General features: G+C 46.1%; 1 protein-coding gene across 1 annotated transcript in view; it reads left to right on the forward strand.

Moving 5' to 3' along the window:
* Nucleotides 1-14,361, forward strand: part of DPY19L3 (dpy-19 like C-mannosyltransferase 3) — a 482,898-nt gene that overhangs the window by 262,014 nt on the left and 206,523 nt on the right. The window contains exons 9-10 of the mRNA XM_069217640.1: nucleotides 7,066-7,197; nucleotides 14,076-14,177. Of these exons, the coding sequence (XP_069073741.1) occupies nucleotides 7,066-7,197; nucleotides 14,076-14,177 (234 nt within the window). The remainder of the gene's footprint in view (nucleotides 1-7,065; nucleotides 7,198-14,075; nucleotides 14,178-14,361) is intronic.

Below are 14,361 nucleotides of genomic sequence, written 5' to 3' on the forward strand. Positions count from 1 at the left end.
GCGAGGTGGTAGTAATGGATATTCGACATGCCCAAACCTCCATCATACACATCTCTCTGGCAGGTTTTGAGTGCTAACCGTGAGCAGGCTCCGCTCCATATAAATTGGCGAGTCCATTTCCCCAAACCATTTCCTAGGAATGGGATGGGGAAAATTTAGCAGGAGATAGAGGAGCCTAGGGAGGATCATCATCTTGTAGAGCGCTATTCTACCAAGCAGGTTAAGAGGGAGTGTCCTCCAGTGTAGGAGATCGCTTCTAATCTTCCTGGTTAACGGTGTAACATTAAGTTCCCATGTCAACTCAGGGAGAAGTGAAATAAATATTCCCAGGTATTTAAAGCTGTTTCTTCGCACTGGAATATTCCGCTGCCAGTCCACACAGTCTCCGGAGCGGTGTAGGGGGACCAACAGGGACTTGGCGGGATTCAGGATCAACCCCGAGGCTTCTGCGAAAAGGCTCAGGATCTCTAGCACGCGGGGGCCACTTTTAGCCTGGTTGGAGATATATAGGAGGACATCATCTGCGTATAGCGCCACACGGTCCTCTGCGCAAGCGGGCCAGGACCAGCCTACGATCAGGGGATCTCCTCGCAGCAGTATCGCAAGAGGCTCTATCATTAATGCGAAGAGCAATGGGGATAGCGGGCAACCCTGCCGGGTTCCGCGGCCAATAGGGAACAGGTCGGAGACCACTCCATTCACCCGGACTCGAGCTGTCGGTTTGGAATACAGGAGTCTCACTAGGCCTCGGAATTTGGGGCAGAGTCCATTTTTCTGCAGGACCAATTCAAGGTAGGACCAATCCACTGTGTCAAAGGCTTTTTCAAAGTCCAGTAAGAGTAATGCCAAGGGTGTGTGTGACAGAGTCCTGCGATGAGCCAGAGCCAGATGCAGCCGCCTAATGCAGTGCCTGGTGCTACGAGTGGGCATAAAGCCACATTGATCAGGGTGCACTAGTGTGGGCATTATCTCTTTCAATCTAGAGGCCAGGGTCAAGGAAAGCACTTTGATCTCAATATTCAGAAGTGAGATGGGTCGGTATGCCGAACAATGCCGCGATGGGGGTTGGGTTTTTGGTATCACAACTATCATAGCCTGGTCAATCTCGGTGGGGAATTGGCCTAGTTTCTCGGCTTCTTCATACATATTGAGTAAGTGGGGACCCAATATATCACTGCATTTGTTATATAGCTCTGCCGGGAGTCCGTCAGGGCCTGGAGTCTTGCCCGATGCCAGGCCGGAAATTGCACTGGTGATCTCTGCGAGGCTAATAGTTTCATCCAGTCTATCTCTTGCCTCCAGGGAAATCCTGGGGAGAGTGACGTCATTCAAGAGGGGGGTCTCTTTCTCAATGGCAGGGCGGGGGTGCATTGCATAGAGGCGGGCATAGTACGAGGCAAAGCTTTGTGCAATTTCAGCAGGTGTCCTGGAGAGGGAGCCCGAGGGTTCTAAAATCTCAGGTATAACCCTGCCGGCTAGAGGGCGAGCCGCCAGCCAGTGCTGGAGCTTCCCATTTTTATCCCCCCAGCCATATATACAGGGAGTGCAGAATTATTAGGCAAGTTGTATTTTTGAGGATTAATTTTATTATTGAACAACAACCATGTTCTCAATGAACCCAAAAAACTCATTAATATCAAAGCTGAATATTTTTGGAAGTAGTTTTTAGTTTGTTTTTAGTTTTAGCTATGTTAGGGGGATATCTGTGTGTGCAGGTGACTATTACTGTGCATAATTATTAGGCAACTTAACAAAAATAATATATATACCCATTTCAATTATTTATTATTACCAGTGAAACCAATATAACATCTCAACATTCACAAATATACATTTCTGACATTCAAAAACAAAACAAAAACAAATCAGTGACCAATATAGCCACCTTTCTTTGCAAGGACACTCAAAAGCCTGCCATCCATGGATGCTGTCAGTGTTTTGATCTGTTCACCATCAACATTGCGTGCAGCAGCAACCACAGCCTCCCAGACACTGTTCAGAGAGGTGTACTGTTTTCCCTCCTTGTAAATCTCACATTTGATGATGGACCACAGGTTCTCAATGGGGTTCAGATCAGGTGAACAAGGAGGCCATGTCATTAGATTTCCTTCTTTTATACCCTTTCTTGCCAGCCACGCTGTGGAGTACTTGGACGCGTGTGATGGAGCATTGTCCTGCATGAAAATCATGTTTTTCTTGAAGGATGCAGACTTCTTCCTGTACCACTGCTTGAAGAAGGTGTCTTCCAGGAACTGGCAGTAGGACTGGGAGTTGAGCTTGACTCCATCTTCAACCCGAAAAGGCCCCACAAGCTCATCTTTGATGATACCAGCCCAAACCAGTACTCCACCTCCACCTTGCTGGCGTCTGAGTCGGACTGGAGCTCTCTGCCCTTTACCAATCCAGCCATGGGCCCATCCATCTGGCCCATCAAGACTCACTCTCATTTCATCAGTCCATAAAACCTTAGAAAAATCAGTCTTGAGATATTTATTGGCCCAGTCTTGACGTTTCAGCTTGTGTGTCTTGTTCAGTGGTGGTTGTCTTTCAGCCTTTCTTACCTTGGCCATGTCTCTGAGTATTGCACACCTTGTGCTTTTGGGCACTCCAGTGATGTTGCAGCTCTGAAATATGGCCAAACTGGTGGCAAGTGGCATCGTGGCAGCTGCACGCTTGACTTTTCTCAGTTCATGGGCAGTTATTTTGCACCTTGGTTTTTCCACACGCTTCTTGCGACCCTGTTGACTATTTTGAATGAAACGCTTGATTGTTCGATGATCACGCTTCAGAAGCTTTGCAATTTTAAGAGTGCTGCATCCCTCTGCAAGATATCTCACTATTTTTGACTTTTCTGAGCCTGTCAAGTCCTTCTTTTGACCCATTTTGCCAAAGGAAAGGAAGTTGCCTAATAATTATGCACACCTGATATAGGGTGTTGATGTCATTAGACCACACCCCTTCTCATTACAGAGATGCACATCACCTAATATGCTTAATTGGTAGTAGGCTTTCGAGCCTATACAGCTTGGAGTAAGACAACATGCATAAAGAGGATGATGTGGTCAAAATACTCATTTGCCTAATAATTCTGCACTCCCTGTACGGGCTACCGAAGCTCTCCAAATGCACCTAGCCGAGTCTAGCATTATGTGTTTAATTTCTTCTCTAACCATAGTCAGCTGCCTCAGGGCAGTGGCAGACGAAGAGGTCGTTTGTTGGCGTTCCAGTCTTAGGGCCCTAGCCTCCAGGTCAGAGATCTGGGAGTTCCTGTCTCGCTCGCGGGAGCGGAGAAGGTGCTTGGCATGCCCTCTAAGGGTAGCCTTGCAGGCGGCCCATAATGTTCCCGGGGACCGGACCGACCCCAGATTCAGATAAAAATATTGGGTCAGTTGATTTCTGATCTCCTGGGTGTAGTCTTTGTCTTGTAAGTACCATGCGTTTAGGCGCCATACCGGGCGTCTGGAGGGATCTGCTCCACCTAGGCGGACCCGCACTGGTGCGTGGTCCGAAACTCCCCGGGGAAGTATCTCTGTCCCTGTGACGCTTGAGAGGTCCAGAGCGGACATGAATACCAGATCTATTCTGGATTGCGTCCGGTGGGCAGCCGACGTGTGGGTGTACCGACGATCCCTAGGGTGCCAGGTTCTCCATACCTCGCAAAGGCCAAGGCTCTCGGCCCAACCAGTCAGAGCCGAAGCCCTGGCTAATCTACTGGCCGTGATCTCGCCGGATACATCCAAATCGGGATCGAGAACCGCGTTGAAGTCCCCTCCCAACAGGGTGGTCCCCTGGGGCAGTCCCACAACCACTCGGCAGAGCGAGTGCAAGAAGGCATCAAGTCTCGTCGGGGGGGCATACGCAGATATAAAGTTTATCGGTGTTCCATGAAGAGTCCCCGTGGCCACAACAAATCTGCCCTGTGGGTCGACCTGCGTGGCTGTGATCACCACAGGCAGAGAGCGATGAAGTCAAATGGCTACCCCTCTAGAGCCCCTGGAGAAGCCCGTGTGGTATACTCTGTCATATCCTCCCCGCATGAGCATGGGGCACCTAGTCCCAAGGAGGTGAGTTTCCTGCAAGAGGACCACTGAGGGGGAGTACCTGCGGAGAGTGTTAAATACTGCTGACCTCTTAATCTTGTCCAACAGGCCATTTACGTTCCAGGAAAGGACCTGGGTTAATGAGTGCCAGGCATGAGTTGCGTAGGTGTTACATAGGGCTGAGTGTCAGGCTGTGGACCCAGGGGCGACCATTCCAAACATAACAATGAAATAATAAGAGACCTAACCAACTTATTCCTATTCCTATCTAAACTAACTTCAAAAACCCCACCCCCCAACCACCCCCCTCCCCATACTCCCACCCCGGAAGCATCTGTCGCCCAAATACCCAACCAAAACCAGACAGCCAGCAGGACTGTCCTTGGGGTGGAGTGGTGGACCCCTCCATAAAGTCGGATCAATTACAATTGGTGATAGCCTGCCAAGTCTCGGGTGTCATATATTAGAGAGGCTTGGCGCCTTCTGTAGTGACCCTTGTAAGGTCTGCATAGGTAAGTCTGACATCCCAAGTCTTTTGGACTCCCATCAGTGGGTGTCAAATGCGTCATATTAACCGAGGGCCGGGGATTGGCTCAAGTTGTTGTCATCTATTGTTTGGCTTGGGGTCTGAGGCCCAGAGGGTTCCGCGGGTTCCCTCTCTGTTTGTGAGCCAAAGTCTCGGATTTCCTCATTATTTTCCAAGGTGTTTGTGTCTTTCGGTCTCCCTCTCCGGGATCTGGTGCGCCTCCGGCTCCTCCGGGGACCTCCCGGGGCGAGGGGACCAACCCGAGGGGCCCTCTCCGAGTGTCCCGAAGGCCCCCCTCGGGCTCCGACACCCTCCTCCGTCAGCCAGTCCCAAGCCTCTTCAGGTGTTTCAAAAAAATGCGCTCGCCCGGCCAGGAGGACCTTGAGCCGCGCGGGGAAGAGGAGCATGTATGAAAGTTGCATCGCTCTAAGTTTCTGCTTAACGTGATCGTACGACCGGCGGCGGGTCTGGACCTCACGGGTATAGTCTGGGAAAATTAGGATTTTATGGTTCTCCCATTGAAGATCTTCCAACCTCCTAGCCTCTTTAAGGATATTGTCTCTATCTTTGAAGTTGAAGAAGCGCGCAATCATTGGACGTTTTGGGCCGCCTGGAGGGGGGCGAGGAGCCAATGCCCTGTGTGCTCTTTCGATCGCGAACCAGGGCGAAAGGGACTGCTCTGGCATCCAGGTTTTAATCCACTTCTCTAGGAACTCAGATGCACCACCATCTTCTATGCCCTCTGGGAATCCGATGAAACGCAGGTTATTGCGTCTTGACCGGTTTTCTGCATCTTCCGCACGGCAGTGAAGCTCGCCGGTTCGGGTCAGCAGCTGGGCCACTTTACTTCTGAGGTCGGCTAGGTCGTTTTCAGTCTGGGAGACTCTAGTTTCAACCTCAGTGATCCGGTTCACTGCGTTTCTGAGGTCCTGTCGAACAAGACCCACGTCTTCTCGCACTTCCCCGATCTTAGTCTCTACCGCAGACTGTGATGATTGAATGGCTTGAAGGATGGCACTCACTCCGTCTGGTGCGGGGCCTCCGCTGGCTGTGTCTCCCTCTCCTCGCTGGCCCGCCGGCGTCGTGAACTGGTCAATCTTTTGCTGGGAGGGTGGGGGTTGTTTGTTCGCCTTGTCTCTCCCCATCACAATATCGGAAACAGGAGTCAGGTAGCTCACTTCTTGCGGTCTTTCAAGTCAAGCCTAGGTCCCCTGCGCGTTTGTAGTTACCACAGTTATAAAGAGGGCGTGGGGAGAGGCGTTCAGGCCCAAGTTGTGGTCTTCTCCACCTTTGGCATCCGGTGACTCCACGATGGGTCCGGCTCCGTCCCGGCCCAGCCGCTAACCGCCATTAGGTATTAAATGGTAAGGGGGGGGTAGGGCATCTTCTTTCCCTAACTCCTCTCCCCTCCCCCACCCTGTTGTCACTTCGTGCCGTTACCTTCAGTAGGGCCTCGACCGGCCTTAGTGTTGATCACGCTGCACCCGCGACGCCACAAGGTCACTCAAGGCCTTTGCCCTTCGTTGGGCCGGATCGCGGTGTGTTTCCCGGCGTGGCAGCGGTCCGCGGTGGGCCCGTTCAGAACGGGAACCCGGAGAGGGTGGCCCCAAGTCTTTCCGTTCAATTTTGGTTATTCGTACGTGTCAGTATCCTCAGAGAGGCCTTGTCCCATCCCGGTGCCTCCGCCACATTCCGCGGACCCCCAGCACACTTTTGTCATCACTCATGACACCAGGAAGTCCAAGTGGAGCCCGCCTGCACGTCTCTTACCGCTACATATCCATGCAAATCTGCCTGTCACCACAGCAGAGCCACCCTGTCCTACCTCCCAAGTTTTGAATTCTGCCCTTGTTCAGTGGACTGTGTTGAAGTGCCTTGAGACCCTGTATAATCAATCTCATTAGATTAAATTTGGCACTGGGCAACTGGACTACGCTCTTGTTTCCAACTGACGTCTCAACTTCCCTGGAGTAGCATTTCTATTCAAAGTCATTGTCAGCCACATTTATGAGCCAACGCTAACGTATGTATTGTATTGCTATGAAACCTAATAAGCAATTCTTTAAAATAAAAGTGATTGTTGTTATATTTACTGGTAAATTGCTGGGATAGATCGATATCTTTGATTTGGATTAGTGAAAACAATGGGAGTGAGAAACATTTGGGAGTCATCAGAGTGGATGGTGCGGGTGGGAATTCAAAGGTGATGATGTCACCAGTGGGGTGGTGCAAAGTGAACACAAAAAGGAACCCAGAGCAATGACTTCATTGATGCCAGCCAGTAGGTACTGAGAAGTCTCGATTAGAAATAGGAGATGTTACTAATGGCATAGCTGGTGATGCAGAGAAAGTTGAAAGAGGAAAGTGGGATAGGGACGTCAACTGTGTTGTAGTGGAAGACTTAACAAAATGTAAACAGCTTTGACCCTTTAAACATCATGGAAATGCTTCTTGTTCTTAAGAAATACTGAAACTTGGCGTGATTTATTTTTGTTATAGGTTACAAGGCTGTACGTCGTGCAGGCAACCAGCTTAATATTGGTAGCTGTACTACAGTTCTTCAATTCCATGATTCTTGGCTCATTATTTCTCAGCTTTATTGTGTCTGTATTCATAGCAAGGAAGATCCAGGTATTGTACTACCACAACACAGCCCTAATTGCAGCAATGTATAGTTCTTGTAATACAATTGATGCTGTATGTCATGTGTTGCAAAGAGAAAAGTATTACGAAAGTTTGGATGTGTTGCTCAACAAAACAGAGATTGTGAAGAAATAGCATGATAATCTATATCATTAAATAGCTTGTGTTTTTATATGATAGTGTGTTTTAAATTCTGAACCTGTGTTTATTACTACTGCTTTTTACAATTACTGAAATAATATAATAAAATAGGTATTTCAGAATTGGAATATCTCACTCCAAATAAGATGAGCTCAGACCTAGTTAAAGTAATGCTAAAACTATAACCACCTTCCTCTAACTGCTTTGTACATAAGGTATGTTCATTACAGAAGCAGGTAATATCTTGGGAATTTTTTGCTGCTGGTCTCCTGTCTCAGACGCAGAAATTCACATTTATATTTCTGCCTGGGAGGTTTTTATTCTTGAGTCCCAAGATTGCAAAGAATGGAAACAGACTAATGCTTAGATCACTCCCTGGCAGAGATTTAATCTTGACAGTGCCTTAGGTTTTATGCCAGGACTAGTGGCTCTGATTATACTTCTTTTTCTTATCTTTAATCTTTACAGCAGCCAAAACTTAAAACTCAAAATACTACATTTCCCATGAACACTCATAGTCATATGTACCAGTCATAGAGCTCTCAGCCCTATAAAACCCCAAAACACTTTCTTGTGTTCTCTTTCTTTGCTGCTACACAGCCAGTTAGGTGTATTTTACTTTCCTTAATTGCTTAATGTATTGTACTTGCTATTGCGATTGTGTTTTGAACGCAGCCCGCTGATACTGCTGACTGTGTGCTCATGCCTGAATTATTATGTGAATGTGTGATTTGGCATTTTATTACTAATTGTTTTATTATCAGCAACTGTAGCATGCTCTCTTTTTCTAGCTTATGCGGATCGCTTTTGCGTCCCTGCTATGCAGCGCAAGCCCTTACTTGTGTATTCACATCAGTGGCGCATTAACTCTCACCTGTGCCTTTGGCCCGGTGCTTTCACTGGCGACACCCCGATTGAAGTGATCCTTCAGGGTTGTAATACTTTTTCTGAGGCATTTTGTCTAGAGTGCAGCAGGCAGCTCTTGCCACACCCTTATTAACACCACTTCTGTGCCTGCCTGTGGTGTTTTATGTATAGTGGCACTCTCCCTTTCTCTAAAGGTTTTGCCAGCCTTCTCTGAGGTGCAGCTGTGACTACTCTGCAGCTTTATGGCTTTGTATGATCTTTTTGATGTGGAGATGGATCAATTTTACAATAACCCTGAGGGGTCTCTGGAGCAAGATCTGGTGGAAGCACTGAATGCTGGTGTTCAACAGTTGGTGAATAAGGCTTTAGGCAGGGCTTCGGGCCCTATTTCTCAACATCTGCATGGTAAGGCACACCAGCAAGGTTGGATCCCTTCCCCCCGTAACTGGAAATGATGGGCCTCCTCCCAGACAGGGCAAGTCCAGTAGAAAATCTGCAAATAACTTCACTCTGTGGCCTGTGAGAAACATTCTGACTCCCTTTCAGGGCATCATGCCTATAGCTCTCCTCCTGCTAACGCCTCATCCTCTTTGCAGAAACTTGGAGATTGGGATTCTTCTAACCCCGATAGCTCAGATCATAATGACAAGCCTGGTCCCAGAAAACATAAGCACAAAATGCACAATAAAGAATCCTCGAAACACCTCAGAATGCATGATTTTTAACAGGGGGATGTCATGCATCCACGTTCCCCCCACAAGAAGAAGCCGATTATGTTCAATCCCACATTCACCAAGGTTTTGTTGAAGACGTCGGAGCAGGAATACGTTCTGAATGCCCCAGACCGGATATTCCCGACAAGGTGACGGAAACCTCTTAAGTGAACCCCACCATGGTCCTGTTTCTGAAGAAATATTCAAAATATCCCAAGAAGGGATTGGACTGTGCCTGGTGCAACTGTCAGTATAAGTTGTTAGACGTCACTGGCCCTCTCACCGAGATGCTGGAGTTGATGTTCCAGGCCAAAGATTCTGAGACCCCCATCAACCCTGATGTCTTAGTAGGATGGGCTCAGAAAGCCATGTGCCAACTTGGCAATGCAAACTGCTCAATTTCCACTGTGCGTATGTGCTCCATACTCATGAAAATTGACCCCAAACTAAACGATCAGGTATCTTTGGATGCAGGTCCAGTGGCACAGGGTCTCCTCTTTGGGGTTTTGTTCTTTAAAGATCTGTCCAAAATTGTTGCAGCTTGTAGCAGCGTAGACAAGGCCCAAGAGTCTCTCAAGAAGTTGTTCTGCCAATCTATTTATTGCAGGGCTAGGCACTTCAGGGGGCATGGGTCTGGCTCAGGGAGCTACCAACCTGCAACATGATTACTACCAGCGAGGTAGAAGTGGTGGTCAAGACTCCTCATACAACTTCACCTTCTATGCTTCCTGCGCCCAGGTTGGCAGAAACCGATTCAAAAGAGGCCAGTGCACAGGAGCGCAAGGAAGCCACTGAGGAGTCTGGAGGTACAGGTGAGACGTTTCCCTCTCTCAGAAGTCTCTTTATGGGGCAGAACCAGTCTTTTCCTATACAATTGGCACATGCTAACCCAAGACTCAGGGGGTCCTCGAATCTGTGCAAGGGTAGAGGTTGAAGTTTTAAGACACTCTCTTCCAAGGTTTCCCTTCCCAATTAAATGTTTTATTCCACAACAAGAGCGAGATATTATCTCCTCAGAAAATCTGGTTCTCCTAGAGAAAGGGGCTAAAAGGCCGACCATTTCTCACCACCATGGTTTTCTCAGCTTTATCTTTCCCGTAGAGAAGAAAGGGGTTGGATCACTTCTTGTGCTCAACCTCAAGGCCTTTAATGCTTGGATTGTTTACTGGCACTTCAAGATGGACGGCATCCATCTTCTGCAGGACATCGTTCAGGAAGGGGATTGGTTGGTGCATTTAGGTTTAAAAGACACAAACTTGACCATCCCAATTTTTTCCACCTCATTGTCGCTTTCTGCAGTTTCTGTGACTAGTGCATAGAGTCCTTCCCTTCTGTCTCTCCTCCGCACCGTGATGTTTCACAAAGATTATGAGGCCAGTGGTGGAAACCATACGTGCAAAGGGAGTGTGCTTGATCGTCTACCTGGACTACATCATTCTTGTGGTTCAAAGTCTTCAAACATTGTTAACTCATTTGGAATGGATGATTCTCCACCTTCAAGACCTAGGCTTCATTATTAATGTCTAGAAATTGATTCTTGTCCCAACTTGAGGCCTGGAATACCTGGGGTTTCAGGTGGACTCTGTATTAAAGCAGTTGGTCCTTTGCCCTCAGAGGGTCCAGAATATCAAGATGGAGGTGAAGTCTGCTTTGTGCAAACAGCTGATATCTTTGAGATCGAAAGCGCAGATTGTAGGGCTTCTAACATCTTTAGTCCAGTCCATCTTCCCGGGCCCGCTCCACTACTGGGCCCTTCAAGGCTCAAGATTCCACACCTCCGAAAAGGCCTCAATTATTTGGAGCAAGTCAGTTTGTTGGAGGTTGGGTTTGTGGACGCCTGGGATGGCAGGCAATCATTTGATCTGCTCCGGAGATAGTTATCGAATTGTTTGCCAGTTGGTGGGGCAGGGGTGCAAGATGCAGTCCTATCTCCATGGGGGGTGGGGGGCTGCTGGTCCAAGTTGGAACTTTCCTTCCACATCAGTTGTCTGGAACTCTTAGTGGGCTCTTTTACAATACAGAGTCTCTCCCTGGAGAGGACTGACTGTTGCGTCTTTCTTTAAATAGACAACATATATGCAGGATGGTATGTCAACAAATTGAGTGGTACCAAATCTCATCTCCTCGCGGCAATAGCCAACAACTTTTGGCACTTTTTCCTTCAACATCGGATCTTGGTGGTGGCAGAATATCTTCCGGATCATCTAAAGACCATTGGGGAATGACATTCACCCGAAGATCTTCAATGCGATAGATACATTGCCGGCGGGGTCCATGCTCTGTGGATCAGTTTGCCTCTCAACTAAATTAGCAGCTCCTTACATTCCTCAGTTGGTGCCGGGATCTGGAAGCGCAGGCAATGGATGGTTTCCTTGAAGACTGGTCCCACTTTGAGTTATACTTTCCCCCATTCATGACGATTCCCAGGGTACTTTCCAATAATCCTCGAATTGACATATACTTACCCGGCATTGATTTAATTCAACTGGAACCTGTTGTTGGACCCAGTGGGAGGCAGCCTCATCCTCCTACCCTCTTGGGACACCTCTCACTTTTGGCATGGATTGTTTCCAGGAGAGATGGCGTCTCCCAGACATTTCACAAGATGCTGCAGCCTTCATTGGACATGCCTGGTCCGCCAGTATACATAAACGCTACGCCTTAGCATGGCAGTGCTGGTGTGTTCGGTGCTGTGAACAAGTTGCTGATCCCATTGGAGCAAATTGCTGTTTAGTCATAAATGTTTTATCTTCTTTGGTTTCTGCTGGTATTGCCTGTCAGACAGTTAATAATTTTAGATCTGCAATTTTTGTGGGCCTTTTCCCATTGCATGGTAAACCAATTGATGAACATCCGGTGGTGTGCAAGCTTTGAAGTCGAATGTCCAAACCCCCCCTCAACTGAGGTATTCAGTTTTGTGGGACCTCAATAGAGTCCTTAACTCTTAGGAAAATTGGCTGGATAATAAATATTAATAAACAATTGTCCGCCAAGCCGACTGTGCTTCTGAGTTTAATATTCTTCTAAAGAATATCTGATAAATGAGCATTATATTTCTCGGGTAGAGTTTTCTCTCCCGAAGGGGTTTCCTTCTTTAGCACCAGGAGGGCTAAATCCAATTCCAGGTCAGTTTATTATTAATCTTTCCCTGGCAATAATTCTATTAAGGACAAGAAGGCAAGGATCATCCCACCCTAGATTTGTGTATATATGCATTTATACTGTTTGATGTTATAATTGCTAATGTTATAAGTTCCCACCCTGATATATATTCGATGTTGTGGAATTTTCCGTTATGAGGGCTAGAGATTACGGCTTCAGTGGTCTCTTTCCTCACAGAAAACAATGAGAAGTAACCGTAACTTTGGATGAGTTGGTGAGGTGTTGTAAGTTCTCCTTCTGTGGGTCTTGGCCTAGGCAGACATTTTTCATCTTCAGAAGAGGTAATAGGCGCCCTGGATCTAGGGTCTTCGAGTTGGACTCCAATTGAGTCTTATGATTTGTCAAGTTTGTTGTTGATCCTATCCTTTTCGGATTCTGGAGTGGAGGACATAAGATGGCATTTTGGAGTTATATAGGACAGAGGGCTCTATGATTGGTGCCGGTGACTATGAGTGTTCATGGGAAATATAGTATTTTGAGTTTAAAATTTTGTTTGTCTGCTGTAAAGATTAAAGTAGAAAGGGAAGCTTAATCCTCACCTCTGTGTCTTTAATAGAATTGAAAATTCTTATTGTAAATGCTAGAAAATGTTTTATTATCACATTGGTATTTCTACAATAGCTGCAGAGTTTTTGAGATAATATTGATGTTTTTCCATCTATTTTTTATAACACCCTTAAGGTTAGTTTGAATTGTCTTGGGTTCTTGGTGTTCAGTACAAAAATCTTATGCTGGTTTGTTTCTGTATTACTGTGTTTTGTGCTGGTCACTTTACTTTGGTTGCTCTCCGTGTGCTTTCCTATGGTACTTCCCATGTGATAAACCTGTAAAAAAAAGCAGGGTTTGATTAGTTTATTCATCTATACATCTTCAAGGGTACAGAGTTATTTACAGCAAAATCTATTGTGCAGCATAGGATCTGAACACTGGGTTTGGATAAATGAAGGATTATGTTCCCTCAGCTATGGGGATATAGCAAGTCACTGAGGAGCCCCATGCCCATTGACAAGGGTGTGGAACGCTGTTGTGACTTGTCTAGCATTATAATGTACCCACTTTGGTTATTTTAATCCTAATAATCATAAGGCAAACGTAGTTTTTGCACATCCATTTATAAATTACTGAGTAGTGCATGCTGGAACTTCATACTGGCTTGTGATTAATTATTAACAGTGAGTAGTGGCATTAATTCCCTACTACAGGTGTATGCGGACCACATAACTCATGTGTGATAGAAAATAATGTAGGACACATATTGGTCTAGAGCACAGCCTAGGGATTATACACATAGGATGAGCTGTGGCAGTAAAAGTAAAGTATCCCACTCTGAAAGCCTTTTTAAAAAAAAATTTGACCACTGATTAATGCAAAGATCAGATCATTGGTAAAATAGAAAATCATACCGTGAATGTATTTTAAGATATCAGACTGATTACATAGTAGGTTCTTTTAAAGTGCCGGTGTATGCCCTGAAAGTGCTGGTGTTGCTAAGAGTCAGATAGTTAATATTACCTTGCTGTTATGTGGTCATTGATTATTTTAGCCGTAGTCATGTCAATTATGTCAACTGGTGCCCAGATGCATTTAAGAAATTGCATTAGTGCCACATTTTTCTGGTTCAAAAACAATAACAGATGTGTTTGCCTACCTAAAATATTTTGAAGTCCACTTCACTTTTTGCTCTGTTGAAACCTCTATATCCTGTACTCATATATTATGATAGATTATTGCGTGTGTCCCACTATATGTGCATGTGCAGGGTCATGTTTATTAATGCTGATTTAGCACCTTATACAGACTTGAGAACCCTTCCTCAAAGTGCTTTGCATGAAGGAATTATCTTAGAATGGGGAAATGTAATGTAACATAAGTTGGATTTGTAGAGTGCTGCTTGTCCAGGCGCTGAAAGAAACAGTATTTTTGGCTTTCCAAATGCTGATCGTGCAAGTGATTAAGGGTAACTCATTTCATGTTCCTTTTCAGTATAATCTAAAAACTGGAAACTTTCTGAGTAGACTGTCAAAGCTTGTCCTGCATTTCGTCCTGGTTATGGGTTTGACATTTCTTGTTAACATCTCTATCAAGGTCAGTTCAACTTTTAATTATTAAAAGTTTATGCATTTCTCATAATATATAGAAAAACTCTTCTTATTTAAGAACGGAACATTTGTCGTTCATTTGTTTAATAAATGTATACAAAAGTAATGTAGAACACAACCAACAGTACACAATTTCAGGCACCTTTTTTTTTTTTTTTTTTACAGATAGT

Source organism: Pleurodeles waltl, chromosome 12, assembly GCF_031143425.1.
Source record: "Pleurodeles waltl isolate 20211129_DDA chromosome 12, aPleWal1.hap1.20221129, whole genome shotgun sequence".
Lineage (NCBI taxonomy): Eukaryota > Metazoa > Chordata > Amphibia > Caudata > Salamandridae > Pleurodeles > Pleurodeles waltl.